This window comes from Rhyacophila brunnea, unplaced genomic scaffold (assembly GCF_057557595.1).
Source record: "Rhyacophila brunnea isolate RB1 unplaced genomic scaffold, BYU_Rbru_1.0 scaffold_16, whole genome shotgun sequence".
In the NCBI taxonomy this organism is placed as follows: Eukaryota; Metazoa; Arthropoda; class Insecta; order Trichoptera; family Rhyacophilidae; genus Rhyacophila; species Rhyacophila brunnea.
In genome coordinates, this window is record NW_028232816.1 from 10,433,416 (window position 1) to 10,447,896 (window position 14,481).

The 14,481-nt window shown below is 36.5% G+C and overlaps 1 protein-coding gene across 1 annotated transcript in view; it reads left to right on the forward strand.

The window, feature by feature from the left end:
- The window catches only part of LOC147074342 (alpha-N-acetylgalactosaminidase-like), a 29,589-nt gene extending 18,290 nt beyond the window's left edge, over window positions 1-11,299 (forward strand). The window contains exons 6-10 of the mRNA XM_085943626.1: window positions 3,863-4,024; window positions 6,001-6,198; window positions 8,472-8,636; window positions 9,990-10,071; window positions 10,557-11,299. Coding sequence (XP_085799752.1) covers window positions 3,863-4,024; window positions 6,001-6,198; window positions 8,472-8,636; window positions 9,990-10,071; window positions 10,557-10,669 — 720 coding nt within the window. The 3' untranslated portion in view covers window positions 10,670-11,299. The remainder of the gene's footprint in view (window positions 1-3,862; window positions 4,025-6,000; window positions 6,199-8,471; window positions 8,637-9,989; window positions 10,072-10,556) is intronic.
- Window positions 11,300-14,481: the final 3,182 nt, after the last annotated feature.

Consider the following 14,481-nt stretch of genomic DNA (forward strand, 5'->3'; position numbering starts at 1 on the left):
TATACTAATATTATTTCGAAATAGAAAACATCCGTGACAAAAATGTTCAATTATTCTACAATTATTGATGACTGAACAAGCGTTGAATTTAAGAAGCTTTTCCTGCAGCCGGATTTACACTTAAGGGGGGACATGCTCAGCGTAGATCAAAATGGAGCTTTTGTTCTATTTTCAAAGCATGATCCTGGACATACCTTAAACGTTGTAGATAATCTATTTAAATGATTTTGAAGCCGTATTATCCTTTATATTTATTTTAAACATTTAATGACTGCATAAAGTATTTTTATTACATAAAATAGTATTCTTTTAAACCTCTCGCTCTAATGTTTTAGAATATAGTCATATGTTCAAACACGCGCGTTAACATCATTTTACTCCCTACTTCACTGCACTTTGCACTATTTATGGCGGATATTAACAGCCTACCTCCACCCTTCGCTACTGGCATATAGGTATAAAAGAGTGTTTTATGTTTGTCGTTGGTGGCAGCCTCCTTGATTGGTATATTATTAAATTTATACAAAACAGATATGCTTAAAAATTCATTCACAATAATATATACACCGTTAAATCAGGGGAATGGGACGATTTGGCACCGCGAACTGGCCTCCGCCGATTGGCCTCCGGTAATTGACCGCCGGTACAATCGGACGCCGGCCCAATTGGACGCCGGCCCAATTGGACGCCGACCCAATTCGACGCCGACCCAATTGGCCTCCGGGAGAATTGGACGCCGCACAGTTGAATTAAATGCGCAAAGGAATAGACGTACGTTACGATTTGTTGGAGTAAATAAGCAAGTCAGTTTAATATGATTCTATCTTCTCAGTAGTTGTACCTTATACATTTTGCGCTTGACACATTTTTAATATAGATTGAGAATAATTATTATGCCTTATGATGTTTATTAAAAGAAAATAATTCTTCCCTCACTAAAACTTAAAGATGTGCATAATCAATTAATTTATTGTCTATACATGGCTACTTATTTATATTTACAACAAATATTAAAAATAATGTTAGATGTCAGAATGAAAATTACATTATATTTCAGCGTTTTATCGACTTAATATTATAATAAAGCTTAAATATGTATATTATTATGTATAAATGCGTATTTTAAGATAGTATGAAATTACAAACAAAATATTAAGTAAGTTATTTGGTAAATATAAATGTTTCAGTAGTTTGATTGATAAACTACTTAGGTACTGGGTGCCGAACGAAATCCCGAAGGCCGAAATCCCGAAAAAAAAAAAAAAAAAAACATCAATAATTGCGCAATTGTGAGCGCAATTTTTGTAAGAGAGACAAATCCCATTTTTGCGGAAAATGGGTTTTTCCGATTGCGCAATTTTTTCAGGAGAGACCATTTTGTAGAACGAATGGATTTTGTGTCTCTTGCAAAAATTGTGCAATTCACGATTTTGCGCAATTATTGATGTTTGTATTTTACATTTTTTTATATTTCCACAAAAAACGGGTTTTGTGTCTCTTGCAAAAATTGCGCAATTATTGATGTTTGTATTTTTTTTTATTTTTCGGGATTTCGGCCTTCGGGATTCCGGCCATTCGGGATTTCAGCGTTCGGGATTTCGGTATTAGGGATTTCAGCTTTCGGGATTTTAGCATTCGGGATTTCGGCCTTCGGGACTTCGTCCGAGGTTTCAACGAGGGAAGAATTATTTTCTTTTAATAAACATCATAAGGCATAATAATTATTCTCAATCTATATTAAAAATGTGTCAAGCGCGAAATGTATAAGGTACAACTACTGAGAAGATAGAAGCATATTAAGCTGACTTGCTTATTTACTCCAACAAATCGTAACGTACGTCTATTCCTTTGCGCATTTAATTCAACTGTGCGGCGTCCAATCCTCCCGGAGGCCAATTTGGTCGGCGTCGAATTGGGTCGGCGCTCAATTGGGCCGGCGTCCGATTGTACCGGCGGCCAATTACCGGAGGCCAATCGGCGGAGGCCAGTTCGCGGTGCCAAATCGTCCTAGACCCTAAATCAGTAATATAACTGAATGGCAGAATCCTGATAAGCGGTAATTCTACTAGTTTGTTCTGTGGACTCTAGAGATGGGAAAACTGGTCGATTTTGAAGACTAAGTATACTTACTACCAGTATAATAAAATACTTAGTATAGAAACTTAATAACTAATAATAATAATAATAAACTCTAACTTAACTTTAACCAAAATACTTACTAGTATTTGGAATACTATATAGAGCGTTTGGCGTGCGTATGCGACAAAAGTTTCATACTCAACTGAAACTAAAACCAATTCCTTATTAGTATTTCAAATACGTATCGGCTCAGGGAACTCAGACTGTGTATCGGTTTCAATAGAATCGCTAAAAATACGTTGAGCTCTGCTTGTCGAAAAGTCCCATTTATTATAAATTTTTAAACACATTTTAAATTTATGAGTTGTTTTTCTGTTAGGTTACAATATTCTTGTTAACAAAAATGAATAACAGTGATTTTTTTCAAATTTAAAACATGCTTTGAGCGGTCATATAACAAGCCTAAGCCTGTGCGTCATCTCACCACTGTGCTGCGACACAAAATTTATGATTTAGAACGAAATAGACTAATAAATTAAAATATACTTATATTCAAGTGCTATCTCGTTCGCGCGTATTTAATGTCAATAGTGTTGAAAGTCTACCAACTGGCGAGTGCACAGAACGATGATATCATCACAAGTTTTTTGGAATAAGTTTATTGTGCCTCACATACTGAGTATCACTGTTGCACCCAAGGGGGGGTCATGGCTGGGGGCCCGGGCTGTGGGGAGCCCGGCGTGTCGGGTTGACTAGATAAGTGAGATAAACACACATCATAATTTAATAGTAAAAAAAGTCTATTATTATTAAATTATTAATTATAAATTAAATTATTATTAAAAGGCGCTATTATATTTCATGGCCATGAATATTTTTGATTATATAATTGTGTAATATAGTTTCTGATTATTATGTGTTGGTACTTGACAGCTCCATTATTAAAGTAGATGTATTAAAAATCGCCAATAATTCACTGTATAAGTACCCTTAATTTGAACTAAAACACAATCTGAAAAACGTTAATGCCCCGCCAAATATCCTAGCCTGAGGGCCCGTTTCATGATGTGGGGGCCATGGTGTAGGTACACCGAGTGCAATAGACAAAAGACCGATAAACGAGAAATTAGGCTGAGTTGTGTTGAGTAGGTTTGTGTATAAGTTAAATGCAATAATACTTTTTTTGTCCATTCTCAATTAATATTTTGGAACCTCAATATTAAAAAACGGAAAGTCGACGATAAACATTCGGCGAAAAGAACGACTACACCCACTAGTCGGTGGTAGTGTAAGTCAAAAGAACATTTTTTTAGTGGAATTCGGCATACATATTGTAGCTCTCTAGACCAAGCGGGTAGCACAGCCGATAATATTTGAGTATTTTTTTAGCAGACTAGGCGCACATGTCCAGCATGGTCGCTGTTAGTCACTTCCAATCCGCCAGTTGCTGATGACACGCTCAACGGTTACCGCCGTTATGCCTCCAATTTAATAAAAACTAGGAGAAACTGTACAAATATACCGCCGTGTATTGTGAAAATATGTAAAAATAATTATATGAAGAAGAAAAAGAGCCTATGGGACTAATTTATATTTTCCTCCTTGGGTCCCCCCGATATTAAATCCTGGGTGCGCCACTGCTGAGTATGGGTAGTTTTATCCAAAACTTGAGTACACAAACTGGTGACAGTATTTCCAACTCACCTCTAGTGGACTCGTGAATACATGGAATCCACACAGTTCAGTGTAACCAACACATTGATCACCTTTTTTATGTTTCCAGCCTGATTTTTCATCTATCATGAAGCACTGCAACATGTGGAGAAACTTTGATGACATCGATGATTCATGGGAGAGCGTCAAATCAATTATGAAGTACTTTGGGAACAAATCAACGACTTTAGCAAAATATGCGGGACCAGGACATTGGAATGACCCTGATATGGTATATTTTTACTTACAAATATATTTTACCCAAAAGATTATCCGCTATTTGTGTATTACGATTAGTATGTTAATGTTGAACTAAGTAAAGGGGAGATCATGGCCCCCACAAGGGGGGGGGGGGGGCTGACTGGGTTCTAGCTTGGGGGCCCGGCGTGGCGGGTCGACCAATTAACTGAGATACACACACACCACATAAATTTTCTCTAGTAGTAAAAAATGTCGCCAGCGGACTATTTCACTTTAATTTTATAATTATAATTAGCGTGTTTCTTGATTAATAAAAATGTATATTTATCCAAGACGGCGAAGGGTCGCATGTTACAGCGCTATCACATAAGGGGGTCGCCATCAGTACTTCATAATAATATATTATGCCAAGTGCCGACAATTAAGTGGATTTATCTGATACTATGGATAATACCAAAAATCGCTTAAAAAACAGGAAACCTGGAGTTCCACGGAATACCATTTGGTGAACACTACTGTAGAATATTACACTGACCTGAACCTCGGCGGTAGGTTGTGGGGCCCGCTTCAGGATGCGGGGGCCATGGGGGTGATGCTTTATGGTAGAGTCATGGTACTTTACGAAGGCTCAGAGCAACCGTATACTGGGCACCGAGAACAGATGCTTGCTGTGGATACTGGGTAGTATCAAGAAAATAAGAAGGCACAGCATGTAGACTCTCGCGCCTTTGAAAATAAAGAGCGGGTGTTGGATCTGGCTCGGCCCCATCCTAAGGATTCTTCAAGACAGTTTCAACCTTGAAGGCTGCTAAATACCATTACACCTCAACCGTTTTATACCTACCGCCCACTTTTGTATCTCTGTTAGTAGTAAAATTTTCTAACCGCCCACTGGTTCCACAGTAATGGTGATTTATATGTGTATATTTAGGTGTCCGTTTTTGAGGTCCCCACGACAAAAAATAAAATTTAATCCTTAAATTTCAAATATCAAGGTAGGTACTAATTATCTATCTACTTCTTTTCTAGAATCATGTCCTGCAACAACTATAAATGTTAGGTATTAATAATGACAGTGATAACACGTCATAACAATATTAGTGGTTATTTTTTTATTTTTATTTGAGTAAAATTGTTTTATTACAGGCCAATTTGACGTTAGATGCTTTAGACCAGGGGTAGTCAACCTTTTTATACCTACCGCCCACTTTTGTATCTCTGTTAGTAGTAAAATTTCTAACCGCCCACCGGTTCCACAGTAATGATGATTTATAAAGTAGGGAAGTAACTTTACTTTATAAAATTTATAAAGCAGAGTTACAGCAAGTTAAAGCATATAGTACCTAATAATTACTTACCTAATACTTTATATCAGACTTTCGCAAAGCTTGGCAGAATAAATCTTTATTAAACAACTTATGTATGTACTGTAGTTAAATCTATCTTTTTATTTATACTTTGCATCATGCCCCCCATAAGGGGGGGGGGGCTGGCAGGGCTCTAGCCTGGGGGCCCGGGCTCATGGGGGGGCTCGGCGTGGCAAGTTGACCAAATAAGTGAGATAAACACACATCACAAATTTAATCTAATATTAAAAAAGTCGCCATTTTCCTTTAATGATGGTTATGATAATGCCCACCATGAACTACTGGAACCTGGAACACCCACTAGTGAGCAGTAGGGACCAGGTTGACTACCCCTGATCTACAGGATGTAGGTATACGGTAGGCCTACAGGGCAAGGCCTCGAAAGACACAATTTGAATTTTATTCCAGAAAATAGTATTTTTTTAAGCTGGAAGAATCCATAGACTTTTGATAATATTAATTTAGTAAAATTAATAGTAAAAAAATAATTGTCTTTGTCAGGAAGTAGTAGCCGTTTTAGAAAATATTACTAAAATCATTCCTGACGCTCGATGACGGATATAGCGCATGAAGATGAAAAAGATTCTTAATATTAAATAAACTTTTCAATTCATTCAAATGATTTTTTTTATATTTCAAGCTAATCATCGGAAACTATGGCTTGAGCTACGACCAAAGCAAAGTCCAGATGGCAGTATGGGCAATTCTGGCAGCACCCCTGCTGATGTCCAATGATTTGGCTACCATTAGGCAAGAGTACAAAGACATTCTTGTCAACAAAGACATCATCGCCGTGAATCAGGACCCTCTGGGTAGAGCTGGAATTAAACTGATGGAGGTAACTCTATTTACTTGATTTCTTAAAATATAAATATTTCCTGGATACCGCACTAGAAAATTTAACTTGTAGGGATCGAACTTAATTAGGTTTAGACGGTTATTGTACTTACTGTTATGTAAATGGAAACGAAATGACAGTACATTGTTGCGCAATTTAGAAGTTATTATTGCATTGTCTAGTTTAGAGTCTAAACTAAACACTCGTTCCCAACCTTTTCCGAGTCGCGACTCCCTTTTTCAATTTCCAAGTAACTTTACCCCAAACATTGGCAAATCATAATCGACAATGGGTCGTCTGCATCCACTTATCAATTAATTGATTGTTTTGGCATTCATATTATTAATGTTTTATTAGACCATGTCCGATCCTAATAAGATCATATGGGCTCCATAGTGGTGGTTTGTATTAACAGGTTTTTTTGTTTTTACAAGAAATGGATGTTGGCCACTTGCTTAACCTATTAAATTCACACTCTGACTCCAAACACAAATTGAGAAACAACTTTTTACCTGTTAGATATTTCAGTTCCCATTATTTCTGAGTTCCCTGAGGTACTTATAACCACTCAAAAATTTCATGCTGGTGAGAAAACTGATGACAAGCGATTTACATCAAATACTTGTTTTATTAGAAATTTAATAACTTAAAAACACTTCAGTGAAAATCTATTTCATTGCAACTGTCATGAATTTACAATTAGAACCTATGAAAATATATATGATAAAAACATTTACTGGTGACAAACGATTTAAAACAAATGCTTGTTCATATTATTACAATGACGACCGTCCGGCCGGCAATATTGTAAGTGTGATGAAGAATAGCAGATATTCTCTTGTAAAAAAAGCAATTGATTTCATTTAAGATTTTTTCGCGTGCCAGCCTAAATTGCCATAGGTTCGCCACAGCTGATATAGTGGATCCAAATCGCCCTAGACCCTTTCTACCAGAGCTCAGAGCAGGATCATGGAGCAGTGGAGCAATGGGGTTTTCCGGAGCACCGAAAATTAGTAATATTCTACTGCTCCAGATGTTTTTTTTGATATTAAATTATCATCCTAAAATCCAATGAAAATATTATATTTGACACTTTGCTAGACTGGAATTAATTAAAATACGGCAACACTGCAGTAATAAATAACCTCTTTTTGACAGAAGAGGCAGATAATGAAAGACGATTTGCTGTCGGTTTTGTTTAATTGAATTAATAAACTTCTCCTTCGTAAAACGTACGTTCATCGCGAAGTACGAATGTACATGGGAGAAAATGCCCAAGGACCGCATCACAATTATGCCGTGCTCCAATGCAACCGCGACACACAAACTGAAGCTTTTGGTCATAGGGAAAGCCAGGAATCCTAAGCCATTCAAGAATATCTGCCTCACTGAACAACTGGTTGTGTCAAGTGATTTACTGATTTTAAACTTAGTTTAAAAATCTTATGTATAATTTAGTAAAATACTTGATTTTAATTATAAATAAAACCGTAATTTGCTAGTACAAATTTTTCAAAAAAACTATTTATACGAAACACCACTGTTTTAATTTTTACCATATTTTGTATGTATGTATACGCCACTTTCATTAATTGGATACTTGTCTGGTTTTTGGGGTGGCGGATTACTAAGAGAGTACTGTATACCTTATTTTTTAACATTTGTATACAATATACATAATATAATAGGTACTGTCATTTCCCTCCATTTTGGCAAATGGCAAGTGGCAAGCACGCTGTCACTTTGTTTCTTGGTATGGATTTTCGTCTGGATTCAGGACTTGGAGGTGGACAAATAACACACCGGAATTGTGGAGGAAACGGCGAGATGTATTTACGTTTAATATTATCTAATGGTTACATTTTTTCACATTTACAATTTCTTTTATATGAAGCGCGAGTTAACGATGTTTACGTTTTGGCCGTCTGGCACGTATTAACCGCCATCTTGTGTTTCGTTCCCCGCGAGAAGCGTTGTCGAAAACGGCGACGTTGCAAATATTTTTAACGGCCGGGATTTACGGCATTGCCGGCTCTATTATTTTCGTAATCAACCCTTACTATTTGTTGGATTTTGTTACCGACTCGGGCCTCTCCAGATACACAGAGACATCCCCAGATGGGGACCATTCGGGGGTGTAACAGTACCTACCTATTAAAACTGTTTACTCGGAGCGGAGTAACTCAAAAAAGTGTCCGCTTCAACCCTCTGCCTTCTACTAGCAAATAATGGATAGCGAATCTGTTGCTAATATTTATTTGTAACACCCACAGAGAAAACAAATGGAAGTGTGGAAGAGAGAGATCATGCCTGTTGTAAATGACACAGCGTCTTTCGCGTTTGCTTTCGTTAATTACAACACGAACGGAGCCCCGATGACATCGGTATTTACTTACGACCAACTTGGTCTCTCCCAAGACACCGACTACGAAGTCACAGTGAGTATTCGAGTTTTATCCACACTATTAACACTATCGACCGAAGGTGCTTGATGGAATTTGAATTCTAATGGATTTAAGTTTTGTACTATTCCATTTGAGTAGTTTTTTGCGACCCGGGTTTCGTCTTTCGGCAATTTCAGGCACTATATGTACTCTCCAAGTGGTAAAGACACACTGACAATATTTATACAGTTAATTCTAACTTATAAATGTCTTGCTTGCCATTCAACAATAAAAACAGATTTCTAAAATTAAAAATCATGTTGATTCCCTTTAGTTCAAATACAATTTATTATTGAAATAACTCAACTTAATAATATATTTCGTATTTTTTCCCGATCATCTCCGATCCGAATATGGGCCTCCCAGAGTGGAGGTTTGTATTAACAGATTTTGTTTTTACGCGAAATGGATGGTCAGCCACCTGCTCAACCTCTAAGGTCCATACCAGTGTTGCCATCTTTTTCTATGCTGATTATAGTACAAAGGCGTAAAAATAATAGTATTTCTGAAAAATATATAGTACAGGAACATTTTTCGTCTTGAATCCTTTAAAATTATAGTATTTTGGTATATTTGGCGTAAAATTATAGTATTTTACATTTTTCGCAGAAATAAAATTATAGTATTGTACTATAATTATAGCACGGTTGGCATCACTGGTCCATACTCTGACTTATACACAAATTGAAAAACAATATGTGTACCTACTTGCCAGACCCACGTTTCGAACCTGGGATCCACGACGCTATAGGCCGACGCTATAAAATCCAGGTTTGGACCGCTGGTTACTGACCACTGTAATAAAGTTTTCTAAACATCTTAAATGGAGTTAAGCAACATATATGTTGAAAATACAGCAACAATAATTTGCTGAACAATAAACAGAGAACATCCGAAATAGATTGATGGATCAATGAGATACCTAGTGTAACTTCTGCGGAAGTAAGTGGCAATGCACATAACCGAGAGGAATGGATCCAGTTCATCCTGCAGTGGATTTATACATGCATCTATTTTACACAAAGCTGCTTTCGGAGGCTATCGAGGGTAGTTTATCATATTTATGTAATGGGAAGTTAAATGTTACAATAAGTTAACCGTCTGAATTACTGTCAAAAGGTGTTATTCTTAACAGCATCTCTCTTGGCTGTGTTAACTTTTAGAGCGAGATAGACAGTTTTGACGGCTAACCTATTGTAACAATTATAAACCTCAGTACATAAATATGATAAACTACTGTCGATCGCCGCCTTGTGTACAGAATAGATGTGCTGGGGCCTAAGCTGACAGTGATGAATATAATTTAGAAGCTAGTGGTCTAAACTAAATTACGTATTTCTTTTACAGGACCTCTTCACATCTCGTACAGTATCTTTGGTACGGGATGGAGATGGTCACGAAACCTTCACTGTGAAAGTTAACCCTACTGGTAAGAAAATTATTTAGTATTTCATAAGATACTCTCTTGAGGTTCACTGTGGAGTGGCAGTGGTGGAGGGAAAGCATTATTTTGTTAGGATTTCAACAATTCACTGAATTCTTTATTCAGGCATTTTAGCCTAGGTTCTATGCCTTCAGCGAGTTTTTTACTCTGCCGTGATCAACAGGCCGCACATACAAATTTCGTGAGTTATCTCGTCCGACTTTAAACTAAAATTACTAGCCACTGTCGATTGATTTGCATAATCTAAAAATTTTAACACACAGTGACATCTGTTTGGATAATTATAAAATACTAAGCAACAAATTATTGGTATTACAGCGATTGTAGTAAGAGCTTCGCTCTACATTCAACGTGTCGTTGAAAATCTGCGGCCTGTCAGATACTGCCATAGTACTATATCGTGAGGCATAGACATTTTACGAATACATCTATGATTATCACATAATAATATTATGTTTTAATATTTCCAGGTGTCCAGATGTACAAATTCCAAGTCCCGCCTCCACACAAAATTTCAACGAATATAATATTTAAAAACGTCCACTCGCATGTGTTGAATAGAATTGACACTGAGCTCGCTTAGTCACACCATCTTAGTCAGAAAATAAATAAAAAATATACATGTGGCATTCAGAAAATATTTATTTTGTAATACTAATAACATAATTAGCCTCTGCATAGTACTATGTCATGATTCGTCAAAATGTATTGTATTATTTGCTATAAAACAACAATTCGTGGGTTTGCTGCCAAAAGTTGGTAAGTCGATGATAATTTAGGTATTTAGAGTTAACAACGGATTATGACGTGTCTATAATATAAATATGATATAACAGAACATGCACATAAAGTACAAAGAAATTAGCATTATGCCTGATTTTAGAGGGCGTGTCAAACTTACAATTGCAATTGGTACTCCATAACACGATTTCGAGACCAACTTTTGACAGTAACACCACGATGAGCATACATAAATGAAACGGCAAATAATTTTCAACTATAGGTGCGACGAAATTTTGGACTCGCTGGCAATCGAAGAGCGAAAGTCGATCTATGTACACGTCAATTTGTTTCGTGATGGCGACGGGGGTATTAAATCTTAAATCGTGTAAACATGACTAAAAAACGTTACACATTTACTTGAAAAAGAAAACATGTCAATGAATATATTATTATTGTTACTAATATAACAATAAACAGAACATTAAATGGACGCATGTTGAATTTTTATGACAAATTAAGTTTTGTTCTGCAGGCGTCGTTTGCACAATCTTCGCGTCGCGTAGTCACGATCGTTTTAGATCGTGCCCCAGCTGATGTACCTATAGCCTTAAGTGAATTAGTGGGATTTATTTTTTTCCTTTTGTGTCATAGTTTCAAAATTCACGCACTCCGCCTCTAAACCACCAGTGTAATTGACTACTGTGATAAAAAATGATTTATACCATGGGTGGCCAACCTTTTCAGCAGCCGTGCCAGATTCTAAAAATGAGACTTCCTACCGGGCCGCACAACCGATTTTTTTTATAATACAAAACAAAAAAGAAATATATATTAAGGGGGGACATGCTCAGGGTAGGTAAAAATGGAGCTTTTGTTCTATTTTCAAAGCATGATCCTGGACATACCTTAAACGTTGTAGATAATCTATTTATATAATTTTGAAGCCTCATCATCCTTTATATTTATTTTAAACATTTGATGACTGCATAACGTATTTTTATTACATAACATAGTGTTCTTTTAAACCTCTCGCTCTAATGTTTTAGAATATAGTCATATTTCAGTACATAAATGTGCAGTGGTGTTAAGATTTTTTACATTTATTAATTTTTAAACGTATTTATAAAACCATCAGTATAATTTATATCGACATTATTATAGTGAAATATTTATAATCTCTGTGATCCCAAATTTGACAAGAATTAGGTATTTTATTATTCAAAAAATGGGCAAGATTAACACATTTGAAGATAATTCTAAAGATACTCATAATAGGCTATGTCTTTGACCATTCAAGTGTGATAAACATCCTACGAATAATGATTGCTTTATAATAATTATTGACCTAAGAATAATGTAGTGTTTTTTTGAAATACGCCATTTCTTTTGGCATTCCCCAGTGGTTAAGCTACAACATACGGCCGTAGCCATAAATTGACAAACTATAATTGAAGTAGGGAGTAAAATGATGTTAACGCGTGTGTTTGAACATGTACCGTTTAAAAAAAATCGGTAGGCACCTAGCAACAGATGCAAGCTCCAATTTCTTAAGTTACGAGAATTTAATTGGAGCAGTAACAATTAGAGAAATAGTGAATACTTCGTGCACACAAATCTGGAAAATCCTGCAACCATTGTTTATGGCCAAGAAAAATGAAGAGGACTGGTTGAAAATAGCTGATCAATTTTATGAACGCACCAACTTTTCCTAATATTATCAGTGCAATCGATGGGAAACATATCGACATAATACCCCGATTACACGTGCATGGATTTACTGTGCACAGTAAGAAAATGTATGGGTAAACATGTATTATAGCGCTTGTACACATGCATGGAATTACTGTCGGCAATCGTGCTTATTTTAAACTGTCATGACAATAACTGTTTACACGTAAAAGTGCTGACTGTCTCTCCAATCTCATTCTTCAAGAGTAAGCGAGGCGCAATGTTGTCATTTCTATCTAATATCTAATACTACTATCTGACAGGTCGTATTGAAAATCGGAGCTCAAAATGAGTAGTTCGTTTTTTTGCCGGCAGGTTCACTACGATCGCTCCACTGCGCAGGCGCAGATCGAAAATAATCTTACTGTCGCATTGGAAATTCGGAATCTTCCAATCTTCTTTGATTTATGCACGCAATCTTGCCAACTGCAGGATAATACATGTTTCCCCATACATTTTCTTACTGTGCACAGTACATCCATGTACGTGTAAACGGGGTATTATCCGGCAGTTGGCAAGATTGCATGAATCATAAAAGTTTGAAAGCTTCTGAATTTTCAATGCGACAGAGGCCCACCCACATTGAGTGCATGTCACGGTGCTTAAAATCTTATCAGACTGATGCTCCCATCCCGTAGCTAGCACATTTCTATCATATTCCACATGCCTGCACTTTTCGAATGTCACGTCAAACTGTCAAACTGATGTTATTTTTTGTTTTTAGCAGTTGGCACTATGTAATTTCTATGAGAATGTTGTCTATAATCTATGGTCTGCAGGCTGTGTTCTATTATCTATGAATGTCATGCCGCATGTATTTTACGTACGCACACGTAGAAACTGTTAAAATTAATTGAAATTAGCATAAATAATAAATAATAATTCAAATTACTAATACATTGTAGTAGGCACTCTTCACCAGTGTCATTATTCAGTGAATTTACGAGATGGTGAGCGTTCAAAATATTCTGCAAAATGATGAAACCATAGACATTTTTATCGCCGTGAGTTCACGTGATAGTCCGCGACATGCACCTCAATGTAGGTGGACCTTAAGATTATTTTTGATCTGCGTCTGCGCAGTAGAGCGATAGTGGCGAACCTGCCGGCAAAAAAACGAACTATATTTGACATTTTTACCGCTGTCATACAGTCAAATCAGAGTTGCCAACCGTACTATAATTATAGTATTTGTACTATAATTTTGGTCCGCGTACTATGTACGATATAAAATAGGTATAGTACGCCCAAAATACTATAATTTTGAAAATCGTACTATAATTTTATGTAAAAGTACTATAATTCTGCATTTGCCATTTCGCAATCGAGTGGTCTTCGAAAATTTGGAAATCTGCGGCCCGCGGCGAAATATTTTACCCAAAAAAAACGAGCCGACCATGAAAATTTGGGAACCTGCGGCCCGCGACGAAATATTTTTCCTAAAAAAAACAAGCCGACCATGAAAATTTTGGAACCTGCGGCCCGCGACGAAATATTTTTCCTAATAAAAACGAGGCGACTATGAAAAATTGGGAAAATTTTCATTTTCAACAGATGACAACGCGTACTATATTTTATCTCCAAATACTATAATTTTGGAGGCTCTGTACTATAATTCCACTTTCAAAATATGGCAGCACTGAGTCAAATCATCAGTGAGTCCGTCTCGCAATCCATTCAAACACCCAAACTCGTCTCACGTCTGCGTCTTATATTATTTTCTTACGACAATAATAGGCCGCGATTGCCGCTGCAGCAACTCCATTTGCCGTCATTATAATACGACGTGGACAGGAACAAAATAGTTAATAAGTTAATATAATTTTAAATCTCACTGGAAAGCCAACTGATATGCCTAATATTATTACTTTTGTTGTTTTTCGGACCAGTGTTGCCATATTTTCAAAGTGGAATTATAGTACAGAGCCTCCAAAATTATAGTAT